Source organism: Aplidium turbinatum, chromosome 3, assembly GCF_918807975.1.
Source record: "Aplidium turbinatum chromosome 3, kaAplTurb1.1, whole genome shotgun sequence".
Taxonomy (NCBI): domain Eukaryota; kingdom Metazoa; phylum Chordata; class Ascidiacea; order Aplousobranchia; family Polyclinidae; genus Aplidium; species Aplidium turbinatum.
In genome coordinates this window covers 3,245,070-3,261,997 of record NC_137474.1, presented here as the reverse complement: position 1 = coordinate 3,261,997, position 16,928 = coordinate 3,245,070, and the positions used below count along the sequence as shown (strand labels likewise).

Below are 16,928 nucleotides of genomic sequence, written 5' to 3'. Positions count from 1 at the left end.
TTTGTTCCACAGCTTACCGGCAACCTGTGGCACAAAACGTGAACATTGTAGCATGCAAATCAGGCCCTTTTCACTCGCTTTAACACGTTGACTCAATGCAAAAAGGGCTGATTTGTTGACTGAGATGCTCTCTATTGGTTATCTCATCCATCCGGACAACACCCTCCTCTTCACCTGGGTATGCTGATCCTTCGTCAGGCCACTCTGCTTCATTAACCTTTTGACTTGCTTACGTCGTTCCACCAATTTGCGGATCTCTGTTGGCAGGACCCCGGGTTCGAGACCTGCCTCGGGTATTTCAGGGATGTACGATTCCAATTCAGTCTGCAAGATTTGTTACAAACTCCATTACAAAAAAGTAAGGCAAAATTGGAAAGACCTTTGAAATGTTTCTACATTAAGAGAATTTCGTAAGACTAGAGCACAATTAAAAAGTTACTTGTGAGGATGATCTACTCACGTCTGTGCCTTCAGGGGGGTACCGGTCCAATGTAGTGAAGCAGATGTTGTATTCTTGTATAATGGAAGGGTAAAGACTGTTGAAGTCAAGCAGCAGTATGTATTTGTCATAAAATCCTCGCTTTGGCTCAAGAACCAACCCCCCGGCATACGCTGCCTTCTTGCGAGGCCTCCCAGGCTGGCCTAAGGAAAAAAGAAAACACAAGTGTTAAGTATAAAGTTTAGTTTCCATTAAGACAGATACACAAAAATCTTTTACTCTTTTCAAAAATTACAAAATAAAGTTCTATCACAGGTAGTGAAAAAGACCGTTCTCCACAAAAGCAACAAAATTCACAGAGAATAATTGCGTATGAAAAAAGATGCACCCAACTCTAGTGTGCTGTCAAACAATCCGATCACTGAAGGTGGCAGGTTGGGTTTGTTTTTGAGAGCTGTGTCATTTTACTGTTTCATTGGGAATACAATGCAATCACAATCTATCGATCGGTCAGGTTAGGTTTAACTAAGCATCCACTAACCTTTTGTTTCCTCATTGTGTTCTTTCTTCTTGAACTCTGCCAAAAATAACAAGTAGATCAAAGTCTTTAAATTCGTACTGCTGTACAAGACATAAGTTCGATATCCTGCCCGGTCATACCAGAGACTTTTTAAAAATGTGAAACTGAATTTTATTTCTGCCTGGTACTCAGCAAAGAAATGGATTCAGAGTGGAAGTGCATTCGACTGTGCCAAGACTGCCTGCTTTGCAAGGTGCGAGAGCAACGCAAATCTGCGATGAGTACAGTGCTGAATAAAAACACACGTTGCTACAAGAACTAAAACGCAAACATCGACAATTCAAGAAGCACGACTTTCATGGAAAGATCAGAGACGCGTGCTTAGGTGGTCGAAAACGTAACTTACTTTTATCTGGTGGAATAAAGCCTTTCTCATGGAAGGCATGCAAAAGAAGGAACTCGTTTCTCTCCGACCGACCTCCCATCAAAGTCCGAGACAAAACATTTCCTGCGTTGAACAAAAAATGTTTCGTAAAATTTTGAACTGGTGCTATTTGATCAGCGTTGTGCTCATCTTAATGTATGTTGGCTTTGTGATGGGAGATAACTTCAAACACAAAAACCGACACAAAGTAAAAGGATTGTGGAATGTGGAGTCGGGGGGACTTTGGCATGTCCGAAATCTGAGCTGTTGAAAAAGATGCAGACTCCACTTCATACAAAACGATAAACAATAATTGTCTTGTTTGCAATCTATTACACACATATCGACATACCTGCAATGTTTGTTATCTGCAAGGCTAATGGAAGGGCGTTTAATTCACATGTGACGTCAAGAATCAAGCTAGCATCGAAAAAAGTGTGCTCCACCATCCACAGCAGAGTGTCCGATGTCCTGGAAATTAGAATGAGAAAATATCGAATAAACTGACACATAAGCTTGATACACACGGGTAATGTCGATTTGCTTAAAGGTCTTACGTTTGAGATCTTTTTTACTAAAACGATGTAAGACCAAAGAGATGACTAGAATCGGTGAGCGACGGCTTCAAAAAAAAAGAGGAAGATAGAAACTGGGTAGAATCAACAACAGAAAGCATGGAGAAAGGTTGTAAAAACTGGCAGAGCCCTGTAAAGTGCAAACGTCAGATCTCACCAAATGAAAATAGGAAAAAATGATTGAATTTATTAAGTTCAGTTTCAAGCTTAGAACATTTCGCCGTAAGAAACGCACAACAAAGAAACTCACGTGAACATGTTCTTAATTTGCTCGGCTGGCAGTTCTTTCCTGGGCTTATGCAACACTTGGTCAGCGAGAGCAGCTAAATCGTAACTTTTGCATCGAATCAGTTCCTTCGCCGATATTTTGGCGTCACACAAGAGTCTTCCGCAAGTGACAGAACGATCACTGAACCGGCCTCCACCCTGGAACCAACAACTGTCCGATCAATTTGATTTTAGCTCAACTACAGTACGAAAAGACCTAGAACCAGCCTAGAAGAAACTACATTTCTGTCATGCCATTGACAAGGTGGTTGAAGATTCACATCGAGTGGAAGAAAAGAAAACCAATCTTCGTGTCAAATTTTAGGCATGCCACTGAATGTCTTGCCAAAGATACAGCCGCGTGATATCAACAACTGTCAGACCGACATCCATTCGGAAGTTGTGTCAATGCCACTACACAGCCAGCACAAATTCGGCAAGTACTGTAAATGAATTGGTTTCGTGAAGTACACTACAAACGGAATCAACACGCGACGTTAAATGATGGACTGTGGAGTCGGGCGAAAAATACGCGACTCCTCGGTTTATAATTGGCTGACTCCCGACACGTCAAAAGCCTTCCGACTCTTACAGTCCTAGTTAAATGACGAAGATATATTTCTTTTAAGTTTTTCCTGAGTGCAGCTGTATTTACCGCAAACGGAGCAGCAATTGTCTGATGATCCATATAAGCAACTACATGAAAATTAAACCAGCAGCCAAAATACCAGCAACTTGGGCATGTTGAGTTTCCGTAGTCTTCCAACGCGGGACCAGTGAGGAACTTTGCAAGACGAAATGCGGTGAAGCATGACATCAAGGTCAAAGTTTAACACGTCATGGCCAATGATGATATCAGGATCAACCTAAAAGTTAAAAAAAATCTGACATAATCCAACACAATAAACAGTGAGCTTCTAATTCAAAACCGTATGACAACTTATACGAGAAAGAGATAAGTAATATAAGAGAAAACAAATTACTCTATGCAGATGTCAAATCACACAAAAGTTTGGAAGACCGTGATCGCCGTTTGTATCAGACGAGGCACTAATCTTCGTAATAAACAGTGAACTGACCTTCAGCAACTTCACCAAGAACGAACAAAGCAAAGAGCGCTCCGTACCGAGGACTTCCAAGTCGAAACCTTTCCTCTTGGCAGCTTCACGAAGGTCGTAAGGAAAAACACAATCTCCTGGCTTGGAAAGGACTGAAAAATAGGTTTATTGATTGAAAACTTCGACAAACGTTATGCTCTACTTTTTAGCAAATTTGCATTGTACAAAGCGATCAAATCTAATCTGTGTTTGCCTTCTTATCCTGAACGTACGTGCTGTATTTAAGTACATGACAAGAGAGGACACGTTAGAGAGATCGCATTGAAGGCTGGAGGCAGGGTGTGAAGGCGATTGAGGCACTTGAAGGGAATCCAGCCACCCTCGGCAACATCAGTGGATTAAAAGTGGACTACTACATTACTCATAACTTTTGATACAGTAGACCCAGACCTCGTTTGCCCTAGCGCAGGGGTTAACTTTTTTTTGGATGCGGGCCACTCTGGAACTAAGGAAAGCTGTGGTGGAGTGCACTAATAAATTTTAGATAACTTGATTTTTATGCTAGAAAACAACGTATATCGTGATCAACATCCAGCGCTACATGTTATCAATAGTGATCTCAAAATACGGAACAACAAATATAATCGACCAACGCTACAGCCAAGTCAAGTTCGTTTTACTATACTTCTTTAACAATGCCTAATAAACGAGAGTACTTGATGTGCGCACTTACAGCAAGACCAGCGATTTCATCAGAATATTCATTGCCAAGTAAGAGTGCTGTTGTCTCTTCACTTCAAAAATGGCGTCTTGTAATTAATATATTCAGAAAACAAGAGTGGTTTTGATACATCGCGCAATACAAGCAACAATAGTGATGTGCAAACACACCAGAAAAATAGAGTTTCCACATGAAGGACACTAGAAACTATAATCTTAAAATTAAATCTCCCAAAATTTACGAATTAAAATGGCGATGACGGCTGACGCAACAAGTTTTCAATTCATGTATTTTAAATTGCCCAGAAGTATTTCCACTTTGCATACGTTGCAGTCAACTGCGTTTTGATGAACCTGCTGCGAACCAAGCATGGTAGAGTGGCGAGCCTTCAACACCACGTCAGTAGAACTTTGCATGGCAGGTCACATTAACAGCAGGCATCGTAGTTGCGGAAATGTTGATTGCTTCAGGGTACGTAAGTGTGCAATAGCCAGTCCGACATGCTTTTGCATAACATCAGTACCACAAAGCACCAACAAATTGATCCATCAATGTCTCGCGGAAGATGATTCTGGCCAATAGGCCGCACCTTGACGTAGCAGTTTTTGAGAGCAGTATTTTTAACGAACGGTAATGCGGAGCTGAATTACTCAATCGACAAATAGAAGAACTGGGCTTATTCAATCTTTCTCGAAATATCGATAAGCTTGCGTAGCGGAAACGTCTCAATGAAACAGCCGAATCTTGTCTGCTGCTTCACGGACGAAATGTTGCTTGCCAGTTGCCACTCCCTTTCCATAATTGATGTCGACAATCAGCTACCTCTGGGTGGTACAACATGTGCAATAGCAAACGTATCCCAGCTCTTGCACATGAATGCACCCCCAAGAGGGGCATAGTAGTAAACAGTGGGTTTCTTACTGCATCATCATGATGATAGGAAGTTGAACCATCGGGAACTAAACCGTGCAATAGAGGAACGCTTTTGCACAATCAAGGACCTGATAATATCGAAAACTTTTAATTGTAAAGTGCGCAGCTTTTTTGGTTGCCACCACCGGCTATCTATTATCTGGTTGTCCAATATTGAGCATTTGAGACCAGGTATACGTCCCGCTTGCAGGAGTCCGCCAATTTTCACTGTCTTCCTGCCATGCTTTCCTGTTGTTGGAATTAATTCTACCCAGTTTCCTTCTAGCTCATTAGTATCGAAAAAACTTTTCTGAGCAGCTGATCTCACATTTCTAGTTGAAGAAACAAAACACATCTGTTCGCTTGACTGGAACTAACAACCTGCTCACGCAGCCCAATTGGTCGAGCGATAAAGACCGCCAAAACGCCGATAAGCGCGATAACAAATGCTATAAAACATGGAGCGACATCGCAATCTCTGTCGCACTGACAACCGTATGAATAAATGAACGCGCACGCTTTCAACTCATGGACGAGTGAAATAACTATTTGAAAGTCAATCTTCCTACACAAGTTCAAATGACTTTCAGTCAGAGTGTATTTATAATACAGACAAAACTTTGTGATGTTAACGTTAAAATGCGCTCGGCTACGACGACTACAAAAGTGCGCTTTAACCTCTGTATTGCGTGCGTCACATTTACTCAAGCTTGATTGGCTCACACTGCAACACAGATACTTACCGAAGAAACTCCGTCGAAACGCGGGCTTCGGGGCAGGCTTATCAATAGCAAAGAAATCATGAACCAACCCGGCAATACCTATGACCTGAAAGCGAAAAATGTTATGATTAAAAATCATGTAGAAAGGGAACACACATACCTAAAAGAACAACTTTTACATGTCCATCCATGGCCTGGGTGCGTCTAATCATCATTCTGTTTTAGCAATTCTGGCTCGCACAAAACTGATTTTAGGCCTGGCCACATACACAACACTATTGTTACGCAACACACGTCTACATTATTAGTAACTATTGAATAACTGTACCTCGTTCTGATGAGTCTTTAAATTAGGAAGTGTCTTCATGCTCATCGCCATGACAACCAAAGGAGGGGGAGAGAGGTTATCAACCACAGTGACGTCAGAAGGGGACAAGGCAGTGACTTCTAGTTTGCACCAGCTCACCGAGGCATTGTTCGATTCTAGAATTGAAACGTGTTACAATTAAAACAAGATTAAAAAATCAATTGAAAAAAAAAATGATTTAACTAAACGGGACATAAAACGTAACCATTCAAGCGTCATGAGTAGTAGTTTAACGACCCACGAAGATAGCTAATGCTTTCAGAGTCAGGCACAAAGTTCAATTTCAAAAAGTTATGTCACACCACCGAAACTTACAGAATTTTGTCGGCAACCTTTTGGTTCAAACATTGAATAACCGAAACATATATTATCGTCGAATTACAACAAACACAACAGTACGTGGCTTGGCAATGTCGATCCAGCACGGCCCCTTCATTTTCCTTTCGATGAGCAGTGATTCAAGTGGCGACTGATGCGTTCCGAACAAGCAACGGAAGGTGTCGCCCTCTAGTTCAGAAGGTAGCTGTGCATACTCGGCTGGATAGCTAATCTCTAAGTAAGTTGCTTGATGGGGAATGTCGGGAGATCCAAAGACATGTTTTTTCTCAACCATCTAAATATTATAAACAGACTTAGCTGAACACCATCACAATATTTAACATAAAAAGTAAACTAAAGCAAGCGTTTTCGATTACACATATAGCCTTTATCAGCTATGTTTATTCATAGTTGAAAAAAGTAACCTCTCTAACCAAACAATCTACAACTATAAGCAGAGTATAACCAATTGACCAAACTTCACACAATCGAGGCGCAATGTTAAATGTATCACACTAACTTACTAAACAGTAAACATGATATAATTGTGCAGCGAATTATTATATTGAAACAAGGGGCCAGTAGTCAGTACGTCAGACGATGATTCTTGGCCCTCAAAGTGCCGTACATAATTGACAATCATAAAGCAAGTGAAACTTCAGTAGCAAAAAGTAAGCACTCTTAATAGCTAATCATTACTTTTGAGTCTTTCATTCGCATGTACATTGTACACTGAACAGGTTATGCTTACAATTGCAATGAAAGTCAACCCACCTTTGTTTTAAATTTCATAATTTTGTTTTTCTCTGCAACTCGAGAATCGAACTCTTGGTAGACATCTTGCGGCGACACACTTTCACCCGTTTTGCGGTTCTGCAAACACAGTAGAGGATAAAGATACGCGAGTCAACAACTACGGAAAATAACACCTGGGGTTTTTTTTTTCGGTCATTGACCGATTTTTTAGCAAAATGTCCGAAAAAATATAGTCAATTCGGTCAAAATGTCCAAAAAAATATACAGTCAATTGACTATACACTGTATAACCAAAAATGACTAAAAATGACCGAACTTTTGCAAGTCATTTTGGACAAATGACGGAAAAGTCTCAGCGAAAAAACAAACCCAGAATAACACACACAGAAACTAAAACGACGTTATCTCACGAAACTATGATGTTCGCTCTTCGTTTCCGAAGATGGCCAATGAGACTGAGATCAAGCTTTTTTTTTAGTGTTGACTTTGGTCAGTGTAGGCTACATGAGTGCGGAGATGGCTGATGAGGCCTATCTGTGCGGTGAGACTTCTACTGCAGGATGGACACTGGAGGGATGGTTGGCTAGGGCTGCTTGAGGCTCGGGCCTTGCGATGTTTTCGTTTTTTGACAGCAGATAGCGTACGATGTTTCTCAGCTGATTCTGCGCCACTATAAATAAGAGAATCAATAAGTTTTTTAACTTACTGTTTCTCTTGGAAGAACGTAAATTTTCCTGTCAATATTCTTGACTGTGACGCAACAGCTGACATGACGCTTGGCAGATTCAACAAACACTTTTCCGAAGAGATAAACGACGCCGGGCTGCTTGAATTGATCCTCGTAAGCGTCCAACCAATAAAATCGAAACACCTGGTACATTAAGCATTAGTGGATGTGTTATGGCATGATTGAAGTATATCTGTTTGCAACTGTAATGGCCGAATTGTGCTTCTTAAATGAATGCACAGGGTGCATTGCATACATACTATAGTTACATACATTTAAGATACGAAAGTAGAAATTTAACCTCTCACTAAACTTACCTAGAGAGAAATTAAACAAGCAACATCATACTTGTCACACGTAAAACAGACGAAGATATATAGTTCATATAGTGCTATCTAACCACTGCTTGGAAATTTACAACTAAAGTTATCACAAAATACAGTAATGTACCGATGACGATTGGGCAATCTCGAATATATGACAGCAAACCAGCCGCTTTTTTACAGTGATTTGCTGTTTGAGGGATAATGTAGCTGTTTTAAGGAGGGTTCACTAGTCACTACCCCACATACTTGTTCACCATCTTCTTGGGTAAACAGCGGCAAGTGTGTTGTGTCGATAGCGGTGTCAGCATTGATCGCGTCTTCGGCGTGTTCTTTGACGGTTTCCCATCCCAGTGATGACAACTGCTCCATGAAGACTTCGGACGTGGCTGATTCCTATAAAATGTAATTGATTATAGTTGGCTCCATGTTCAGCAACGTCACAGTTGCGAAATGGATAACTATTAACTATGGAACAGGAACGGAATGGCCCGTTTCGGTGAGTCCGATTCGGTTAGTCCAATTCGGTGAGTCCGATCCCTTAACGGGGGATTTTTTCAATTTTTTTTTTTAAATTATCGGGTACCGTAGCCTAATTATCATTGCCGTTTTAGGGTTAGGGGTTAGGAGTTAAGGTTAGGGGTTAGAAGTTAGGAACTCACCGAATCGGACTCACCGAATAGTAGCAGACCCGAACAGGAAGCAGTGCATATGACAAACTAATCCATGGCAGCGCTTTGATTCATCGGCCATAACTTGGCAAAATCGGGCAAAAAAAAATAAACGCATCCGACTTTTCGATTTATAACTACCCAGTACCCAGACAGCAAATGTATCATTTTTTTTACATTGGTTTAACGTCTACAGACGTTCAATCAATGTAAAAAACGGTTGATTTTCTGCCTGGGTAGCTGACTCCGACCAGTGTTGCCAAATAATTTTTTGTTTAAGTTAACTTCACTGAAGTTGAGATGGACATTGAAACGGCGACTCTCACATAAACTGACAAGAACAAACAGACTCCTTATTAGATTTATTTCTGCTAAATTTCCGATGTGCTCACAGGTATGCTTAGTTGGCGGGATTACAAATTATATAAAGTTATGGTCGATTGCACCTCAAGTGGCAAGATTCTATTTTGTTACTGCACTGGTTTGTTGATCATATTATATAATTTTTGTTTGATAATAATAATATTAAGGCTTTTACTTTTTACTTATAATAAGTCTATAATAAAGCTTTACTTTCACAAACAAAACTCGTATAAAAAATAAGCAATTGCAAATAATGATAACATAATGAATGATGTAATACAACCTTTTGATATTATTTTCATTTACAAACAAAGTAACTAAACAAATTACCTTAACTGCACTTTTTTGCTCTGTCTTTACTTTTGCAGATGAAACTTGATCAAAATCCACATCTTCAAAATCAGCTTCTTGAAAATCTGTGTGATAAGCGCTGTGGACTTAACCATGATATTCATATTAATTTGCCAAAATGATCAGTCACTGGCTTATTTAAAAACTATGTAAATCTAAACAACAAATACAATTATCACCTCAAAGAGCAGCGAATATGCAATATGCGCGCATGAATATGATCGTGATAGAATCACTGTCAAGTTTGCTACACCAGTATCATACCAAGATTGGCTGGCTCTTCATCGACTGTAGGTGAATTGGGAAGTCTTAGAGTTTGATCCAGAGATTCCTCTTTAACTGGCAGATGGTCGGGTTTTGAACGCTTGGCTGGGGGAAACACGTCTTCAGTTGCGCTGGAACTAGCTTCTTCAAGAGGAGGAGCCTATAGTTCAAAACGGTATTGTTAGTCAAGCAAGAGACTCAAAGTGCAAAGACTTTATAGAAAGCTAGTACAAACAGGCGTTCAAGTGAGCGCATTGCATTGCAATTTGCAGTACCCGTTCATCTTAGTGGACATTGGACAAACCAAAAAAGCTTAAATCTATCAAATTTTATAAAAGGCAATTTTCTTTTTGAATCTTGCAAGCGAAAAGTATTGAAAAGGACAACACCGCACATCATAACTTACCACAATCTTTCGTGGTTTCATTCTTCTTCCTGGCAACGAAGCAGGTGGTGACATCACTGATGAATGGCTTGATGACAGGGGACTAGTTGCGAATGAAGCTGTAACATGACACAGACTTTAAAATCATGGGCTATAAAAATAACCAAAATGTTAGATGTGACAAGACAAAAAAGATTTTGTCAGTAAAGACTGTTTGAAATTAAACTACAGCTTTAATGCTTACAGGTTGTGATCTGTAAAAAGACATTGAGTACAAATTCCATAGGATTTCCAGAATTAACATTGTGCTACTCACATGAACGACAATAAAGACCAGGACAAACATGTTACTCTTTTGTCAAGAATTTGTGGCATACAAGTGATTGGATCGAAAATGTTACTTAGATAAATTAAATCAAAACTGTATTTGTATGAACTATCTCTACATTCACTTTTTAATTTTAACAAAGGCCCACATGAAAACACGAAACAGAATATATGCTAACTAAAGTATAGCATAGTAAAAATCTAAGTTTTTACTTGCGGTAATTGTGTACAGTATGTTATTTACATACATGGAGTAGGTAATTTTTTTTTCTTCCTTATGACAACAGTGGATCTTGGTGCAGACAATGAATCAGATGTGTTGATTTCTTGAAGAATATCACCCAACAATGCATCTTTCGATAAATCAATGTTTTTCTGAATTTAAAATAGACACAGTTGAACTAAATTTAGCACATCAAAAACAGGTTCAAACTCCATAAGTCACAAATTATTAAAAAATGATGGGCATTTTGCTACTCCAATTGAAAAACATTTGCGTAGATTTGTATCCATGTGGTGCTGGTTTGACTGGTTACACTGTTTGATTTTAACAATTAAGCAACCGGCATGTCAGTCTGCAATAACAAAGTTACTCAACCGATACTTGCCGGAATGGCCCGTTTCGGTGAGTCCGATCCTTTAACGGGGGATTTTTTCATTTTTTTAAAAAAATTATTGGGTACCTAATTATCATTGCCGTTTTAGGGTTAGGGGTTAGGAACTCACCGAATAGTAGCAGACCCGATACTTGCATAGTAATTAGATATGTTTTTACACTGCATTTAAAAACAGCAACATTTCCAATGTTATTTTGTACGAGTATTTAGTAAGGTACTTATAATTTTTGATTTGACATGAAAATACCAGTAGTTGGCTGTCGTGATAACTTTTGAATAATTACTCCAAGTGTAAGAAGTTTTTTTTTTATTCCTGTTTTTTTTATTACGGTACTATTAGTGTTAAAAAGTAACTTTGAGTATAAACTTTTTACCTCAGCCCTTTTCTTTGTCCCACTTGCCATCAACATGTGTTTGATGTCACTTGACTTTACCACTTTGATTTTCTTTTTAGAGGCATTAGCACTTCTTTTTGAAGCAGTAGTTTCCTTTGCTTTTGACTAAACAAAAAACTTCATCAATAAAAAAATACTACACACAGTGGAACAAAGGAACACATGTCATCTTCTTTAGTATGATACATACTAGTTTTGAAACTCACACCATGCGCAGAAGAATCCGCCTCTTCGTCAAACATTTCACGACCATCTTCAACATAATCTCCACGCCCTGGAAAACAGATCATTATCTTTTCTGACATCGAAAAGTGATTCATACATATGAGAACAGTTTTTTTTGCAAACAAATTTTTATTTTGGCTGCCTGGAAAAAGCTTTGGTATGCGATATTTGGTTGCTATTTTTTATACTAAAAGATGAAGTTTCAACAGTAGTGCAATAATGAGACTTAAATACCATCATCTATAATCCAGTCATCATCCAATCTTTCTTGAACCTTGCCTGCATAGGTTCCTTCATCCACTTCATCATAAACATTGTCAACATCATGGACCTGATGCACACAACATTACAGTCAATGATATATTGTCAATTGGGGAGCAAGTCTTTTAGGCGCAGGTCAAACAGGCTCGCACACTGTGGCGTCTTGATATTTAGGTGTGGAGCACTGTGGCGCCCGGTCATTTAGGTGCTATACCTAGTAAAGTATGTAGATTGTATCAGCTTGGCAAGTAGGTCAATGCTTTTCACACAAAATGTTGTACTGAACAGAAAAATATGTTATGGCTTCTGTGAGTGAAGCTTCTTAAACCGGCAATGCTTTTCACAGAAAATGTTATATTAAACAAAAAACATATATTGTATTTTAATGCGCGTGTTCGGCATTTATTTGTTGTTAGTTCAGGTTTGCGTCGGCGAAAGCTTTATCAATAAATTATTCAAGTTTTCGAACATGACTGAGATCACTTTTAATCAAATAATAACTACGCTAAACATCAGTAAAAAATATACCGTAGCCTATATTCAAGCAGGTGGTAGGCTTGAGTGAAGAGTAACTTAGTTTTCCGTCAAAACTTTGACTAGGTTTAATAACGAGCAAAGTCGCACCATTGTGCTTGCAACTTGTAGCCAGGGTTCATATGTCCTATAGAAATGTATTCATGTAGTAAAGCATTGTCTCATACGTAATCGCCACAGGACCAATCCATACAGAGTAGAAGTAAGTGCGAAAGATAACAGATTAAGTAAAGTTCCATCTGGCTGCAACCTGTGTTCAGGATGCATAGCAAATGTCCTGTGGAGATGTGTTAATATCAAGAGTAGTAGAGCGTTGTCTCGCACCTCATCACCACGCGCGCATTAACAAAACAACACATTTCTCTGTTCAATATAACATTTTGTGTGAAAAGCATTGCCCTACCTGTCAAGCTGATACAATCTGCAGATTTTACTAGGAATAGCACCTAAATGAACGGCGCCACAGTGCTCCGCACCTAAATATCCAGACGCCACAGTGTGCGCGCCTATTTGACCGACGCCTAACTGTCTGCGCCTAAAAGACGTGGACCCGTCAATTGCCTACCACCAGTCACAAATTAAAAAAAAAATCAAGGGGCATTACAATTAAAACCAAGTTAACATGAATATGTAGTATGTAGTATGTACCGTACATCAAGTACAATGAAAAAGATATATACCTGAAGAAGCAAACAGTGAGCCAGTGAAGCATTTGCCCTCCAGAAAATGTTCACTATTTTATATTGTTTTAGCAGCTTATTGGACAATGTAAGGCTTGAATTTTTATAATTGAAAGTAAATATATGTAGAAGTGTAAGTTGAAATGATTGGACTAATAGTAAAAATAATTTTCAAATAATCATTTTTCACAACAAAAAAATTACCATAATAAACTTTTTTTAACAAAAGTTTTGTGCAGTGTAGTTTTTTATTGAAAATCTATGCAAGTTCAATTCCTTACACAGCTCACATTTTCTCAGATGAATTTATAATTGTCATCTAGTTAAGCAAGCAATGCGTTTACTTTAGAATACTTCATTGTCTTAGCACACAAAAATTTCCACTTGTTAAATTCACTTTTGAAAACATGAATGTTGAACATTTTTGGGTAGATTAATAAAATGGGTTTGAACAAGCAACAAAATTTGGCAAAAAAAGTTGATTATTTTTGCAGAGGCCCTTCTTCAGACCCACTATTGTAATTGTACCAACACATGCTGTATTACAATAAAAGTGAAGTAATGGAAAGTTTAATCAATTGCTGTGAAAATAGCAAACTTATTTTTACAGAGCTCTCCAATGGAAGAATTTGGCAGTGTCTCCAGAATAACATTTCTTAAAAAGCTTAAGTCAATAAAGACATGTATATAACATAGCTACCGGTACCTCATACTTTATTCTTTCTCCAGTTGATTTTGATTCTCTGAGACGTTTTAAAGCTGCTAGTCTTCCAGTTTTGTCTTTTCTTTCACGACGAGAACGATTGACAGCAAGCCCTTCCATACAACAAAATGTTTTAGTTAAAGACGCAGTCATCAAAACACTTCATTCACTGTCAAAAAGAAGTCTTACAGTCAACTTATCAAGTTGACCAAGCAAAGCATTTCAAGCCTAAACACTTATCACAAAAGAGTTAGCAATAGTTCTTAAAAGTTAATGTTGCCATTACAATTGATTTTTAAATTGAATATTACTAAGCCTAGGCTAAGCAAATTAGGACATTGTGAGTTTTAAACTAAACACGTGTTACCTGCTGTAGCTTCATTTTCATTCCCTGTTGGACCCATGAAGCATTGGTTATTTTATGAACAGTTTCCACAGTGTATCGTATATATAAGCAGAACCTATGACCTAAAAATATGAAATATACTGGTCTAAATCACGAAGACTGTTGTGTGCATGACAATGAGTGGTGGAACAAGCTCATGGTTAACATGCGTCACTTAATGATGACATTATGTGCTCAAAAGCAATTTTTGGCAAAATGTAATTATGCACATGAAATGTAGATAAACTTAGCACTAATAAAAAAAGAACATCCAAACATTATATGCGATAAAATGAATAGCTATTTATTAAGGAACGGCTATACATACAGCATCGTAAGTATAGCCACTTTCAATTAAATTTTCTTGGATGCAACCTAGTTCGTACCCTGAACAGTTCGGACCCTCAGTTCGTACCCTGAAAAAATCGAAAAAAAAAATTAAAAAAAGCGGAAGTCGCTGATCGCAGTTTCCGCAAACATTTTAAAATTTTCCTCCTGAAAAGATCGAGAGAAAGATAGCACAAAGCCGAAGTCGCTGATCGCAGTTTCCGCTAACCTTAACCAGCATAGGCTAATCTATGCTCTAACCCTAACCCTCGCTGATCGCAGTTTCCGCAAACATTTTCCGTAGATTCCGCTAACCTTTACCCTAACTCTAACCATAGATTAATCTATGCTCTAACCCTAACCCTCGCTGATCGCAGTTTCCGAAAACATTTTTCCGCAGTTTCCACTAACTTTTACCCTAACCCTAACTATAGAGCAATCTATGCTCTAACCCTAACCCTCGCTGATCGCAGTTTCCGCAAACATTTTTCCGCAGTTTCCGCTAACCTTTACCCGAACTATAGAGCAATCTATGCTCTAACCCTAACCCTCGCTGATCGCAGTTTCCGCAAACATTTTTTCAGCAGTTTTGCTAATTGCAGTTTCGGCTAACCCTAACTCTAATCATCGAGTAATCTATGCTCTGCTCTAACCCTCGCTGATCGCAGCTTCCGCAAATATTTTTCCGCAGTTCCGCGGTTTCCGCTAACCCTCGAGTTTGTTTGCGGAAACTCCGATCAGCGACTTCGGCTTTGTGCTATTAAACTGCGATCAGCGACTTCGGCTTTTTTTAATTTTTTCTCTCGATCTTTTCAGGGTACGAACTGAGGGTCCGAACTGTTCAGGGTACGAACTAGGTTGCACCCAATTTTCTTTATTTTCTTTTCAATACGGTACTTTCAGTTTCAGGCAGTGTTAAACTAGATCCTATCAAACTTCAAATGAATTTCAAGCCAGCTTGATATAACTGTTTAAAAATACGTGAGAAAAAAACAAGCTGTATGACAGAGTGATCATAGCCTCAGAGGCAATAAAGGTAGCTACAGTACAAGGTTGTTTAAAATTAAAAAAAAAAATTCATAAAAAAAATTATTTCGCAAGACTGCTAAGCATAAAACAATAGTTCACAAAATTTTCAACATTGCACATGAAAAGAAGTCTCATATTCAATCAATTAAGTTGATCATCCAGCAAACACAACGAAAACATCAGCCAAAACGAAATTCAAAGGGTACGTAACTAAAAATTGCTGCTAAATGGAAAAGCAGCTTTAGTTTATGTTGATTGCTTTCAGAAAAAAATAATTTTCTGTTGAAGATTGCTGATAATATAGTTTTAAAACACGACTTTTTCACTTACCTATTCATCTCAGGAAAAGCACATCAAGTAACCCATTATATTGCGCGTTTTTAGACATTTTCTCGAAAATGGCGCGAACCCGTTACCACGTTTTTCACGCTTCAGCAGTTTGATTGTTTGCAGGTGTATCAGATTGCCACACTTACTTTTACAAATGTTCTTGTAACTGCAAGTTGGGAAAACGGGCCTGCACGAATCACTTTTTTTTTCAACCTGGATCACGAAAATTTTGTAAACTACAAACGTGTGAGGCTGACCATGAAAAAAATTGTTTTAATGAGAACAAAGTGGTCACCTTTTCACCAAAATAGTGAGTGATTATTTTGCATTCAATTAAATTTTTAATTTAAACGTGTGCAGGGGTTCTAGGTTTTATTTATATTAAAAGTTTATAACCCCTTGATGACAGCAGAACCGCTGCTGGCGTAACAAAGCTTCGATGGCACAAAGGTAACACGATGAGTCTCAGTTAATTTCCAGTAATATTAAGAGTCTCTGTTAAAATTAAATTTTATGAGTAAATCTTATATTATAAGTCAAAATTGTTTTGTGCAGAGGTATATAAAGCACTTTCAGAAAAAGGAAAAAGAAACAGTTTCGTAATTTAAAATTGGCAAATTCCAACAATGTTTACAAACTAGGTTGAACTCCTGCTAGTGAGATTCCATTGCAGAGGTGAATCGCGGATATACTGAATAAGCAATAATTGGCCATTTTAACAGACTCACTTGAGAAAAGCTGCCGGTGAAAGGTTATTTGAGTAAAAAATGATCCATCAATATTATCTCGGTGCACAACAAGTGAGTTTTCTTAAGAAACGCAACTAGCCTATTTATTCTCACTTAGTTTTTAAGAAACGTAAATGTTATGTGAGAATTACATTTTGTAGAGAGCTAAAAACAATGGAAATTCATTCGGGTCCCTACAATCACTCCCTGCAAATTTTAAGACC

At 38.4% G+C, this 16,928-nt stretch overlaps 1 protein-coding gene across 1 annotated transcript in view; it reads right to left on the bottom strand.

Annotated features, from left to right (window-relative positions):
- LOC145767560 (DNA polymerase alpha catalytic subunit-like) overlaps nucleotides 1–16,266 on the bottom strand; it is a 29,965-nt gene extending 13,699 nt beyond the window's left edge. Inside the window, exons 1-24 of the mRNA XM_082579404.1 lie at nucleotides 15,977–16,266; nucleotides 14,273–14,373; nucleotides 13,909–14,018; nucleotides 11,962–12,058; nucleotides 11,709–11,776; nucleotides 11,482–11,607; nucleotides 10,739–10,865; nucleotides 10,185–10,282; nucleotides 9,779–9,938; nucleotides 9,494–9,579; nucleotides 8,379–8,525; nucleotides 7,786–7,950; nucleotides 7,098–7,196; nucleotides 6,405–6,618; nucleotides 5,967–6,121; nucleotides 5,660–5,744; nucleotides 3,305–3,435; nucleotides 2,954–3,091; nucleotides 2,209–2,384; nucleotides 1,736–1,854; nucleotides 1,366–1,467; nucleotides 981–1,016; nucleotides 461–642; nucleotides 175–324 (exon numbers count right to left, since the gene is read on the bottom strand). Coding sequence (XP_082435530.1) covers nucleotides 175–324; nucleotides 461–642; nucleotides 981–1,016; nucleotides 1,366–1,467; nucleotides 1,736–1,854; nucleotides 2,209–2,384; nucleotides 2,954–3,091; nucleotides 3,305–3,435; nucleotides 5,660–5,744; nucleotides 5,967–6,121; nucleotides 6,405–6,618; nucleotides 7,098–7,196; nucleotides 7,786–7,950; nucleotides 8,379–8,525; nucleotides 9,494–9,579; nucleotides 9,779–9,938; nucleotides 10,185–10,282; nucleotides 10,739–10,865; nucleotides 11,482–11,607; nucleotides 11,709–11,776; nucleotides 11,962–12,058; nucleotides 13,909–14,018; nucleotides 14,273–14,309 — 2,808 coding nt within the window. The 5' untranslated portion in view covers nucleotides 14,310–14,373; nucleotides 15,977–16,266. The remainder of the gene's footprint in view (nucleotides 1–174; nucleotides 325–460; nucleotides 643–980; nucleotides 1,017–1,365; nucleotides 1,468–1,735; nucleotides 1,855–2,208; nucleotides 2,385–2,953; nucleotides 3,092–3,304; nucleotides 3,436–5,659; nucleotides 5,745–5,966; nucleotides 6,122–6,404; nucleotides 6,619–7,097; nucleotides 7,197–7,785; nucleotides 7,951–8,378; nucleotides 8,526–9,493; nucleotides 9,580–9,778; nucleotides 9,939–10,184; nucleotides 10,283–10,738; nucleotides 10,866–11,481; nucleotides 11,608–11,708; nucleotides 11,777–11,961; nucleotides 12,059–13,908; nucleotides 14,019–14,272; nucleotides 14,374–15,976) is intronic.
- Between the last annotated feature and the right edge of the window lie 662 nt (nucleotides 16,267–16,928).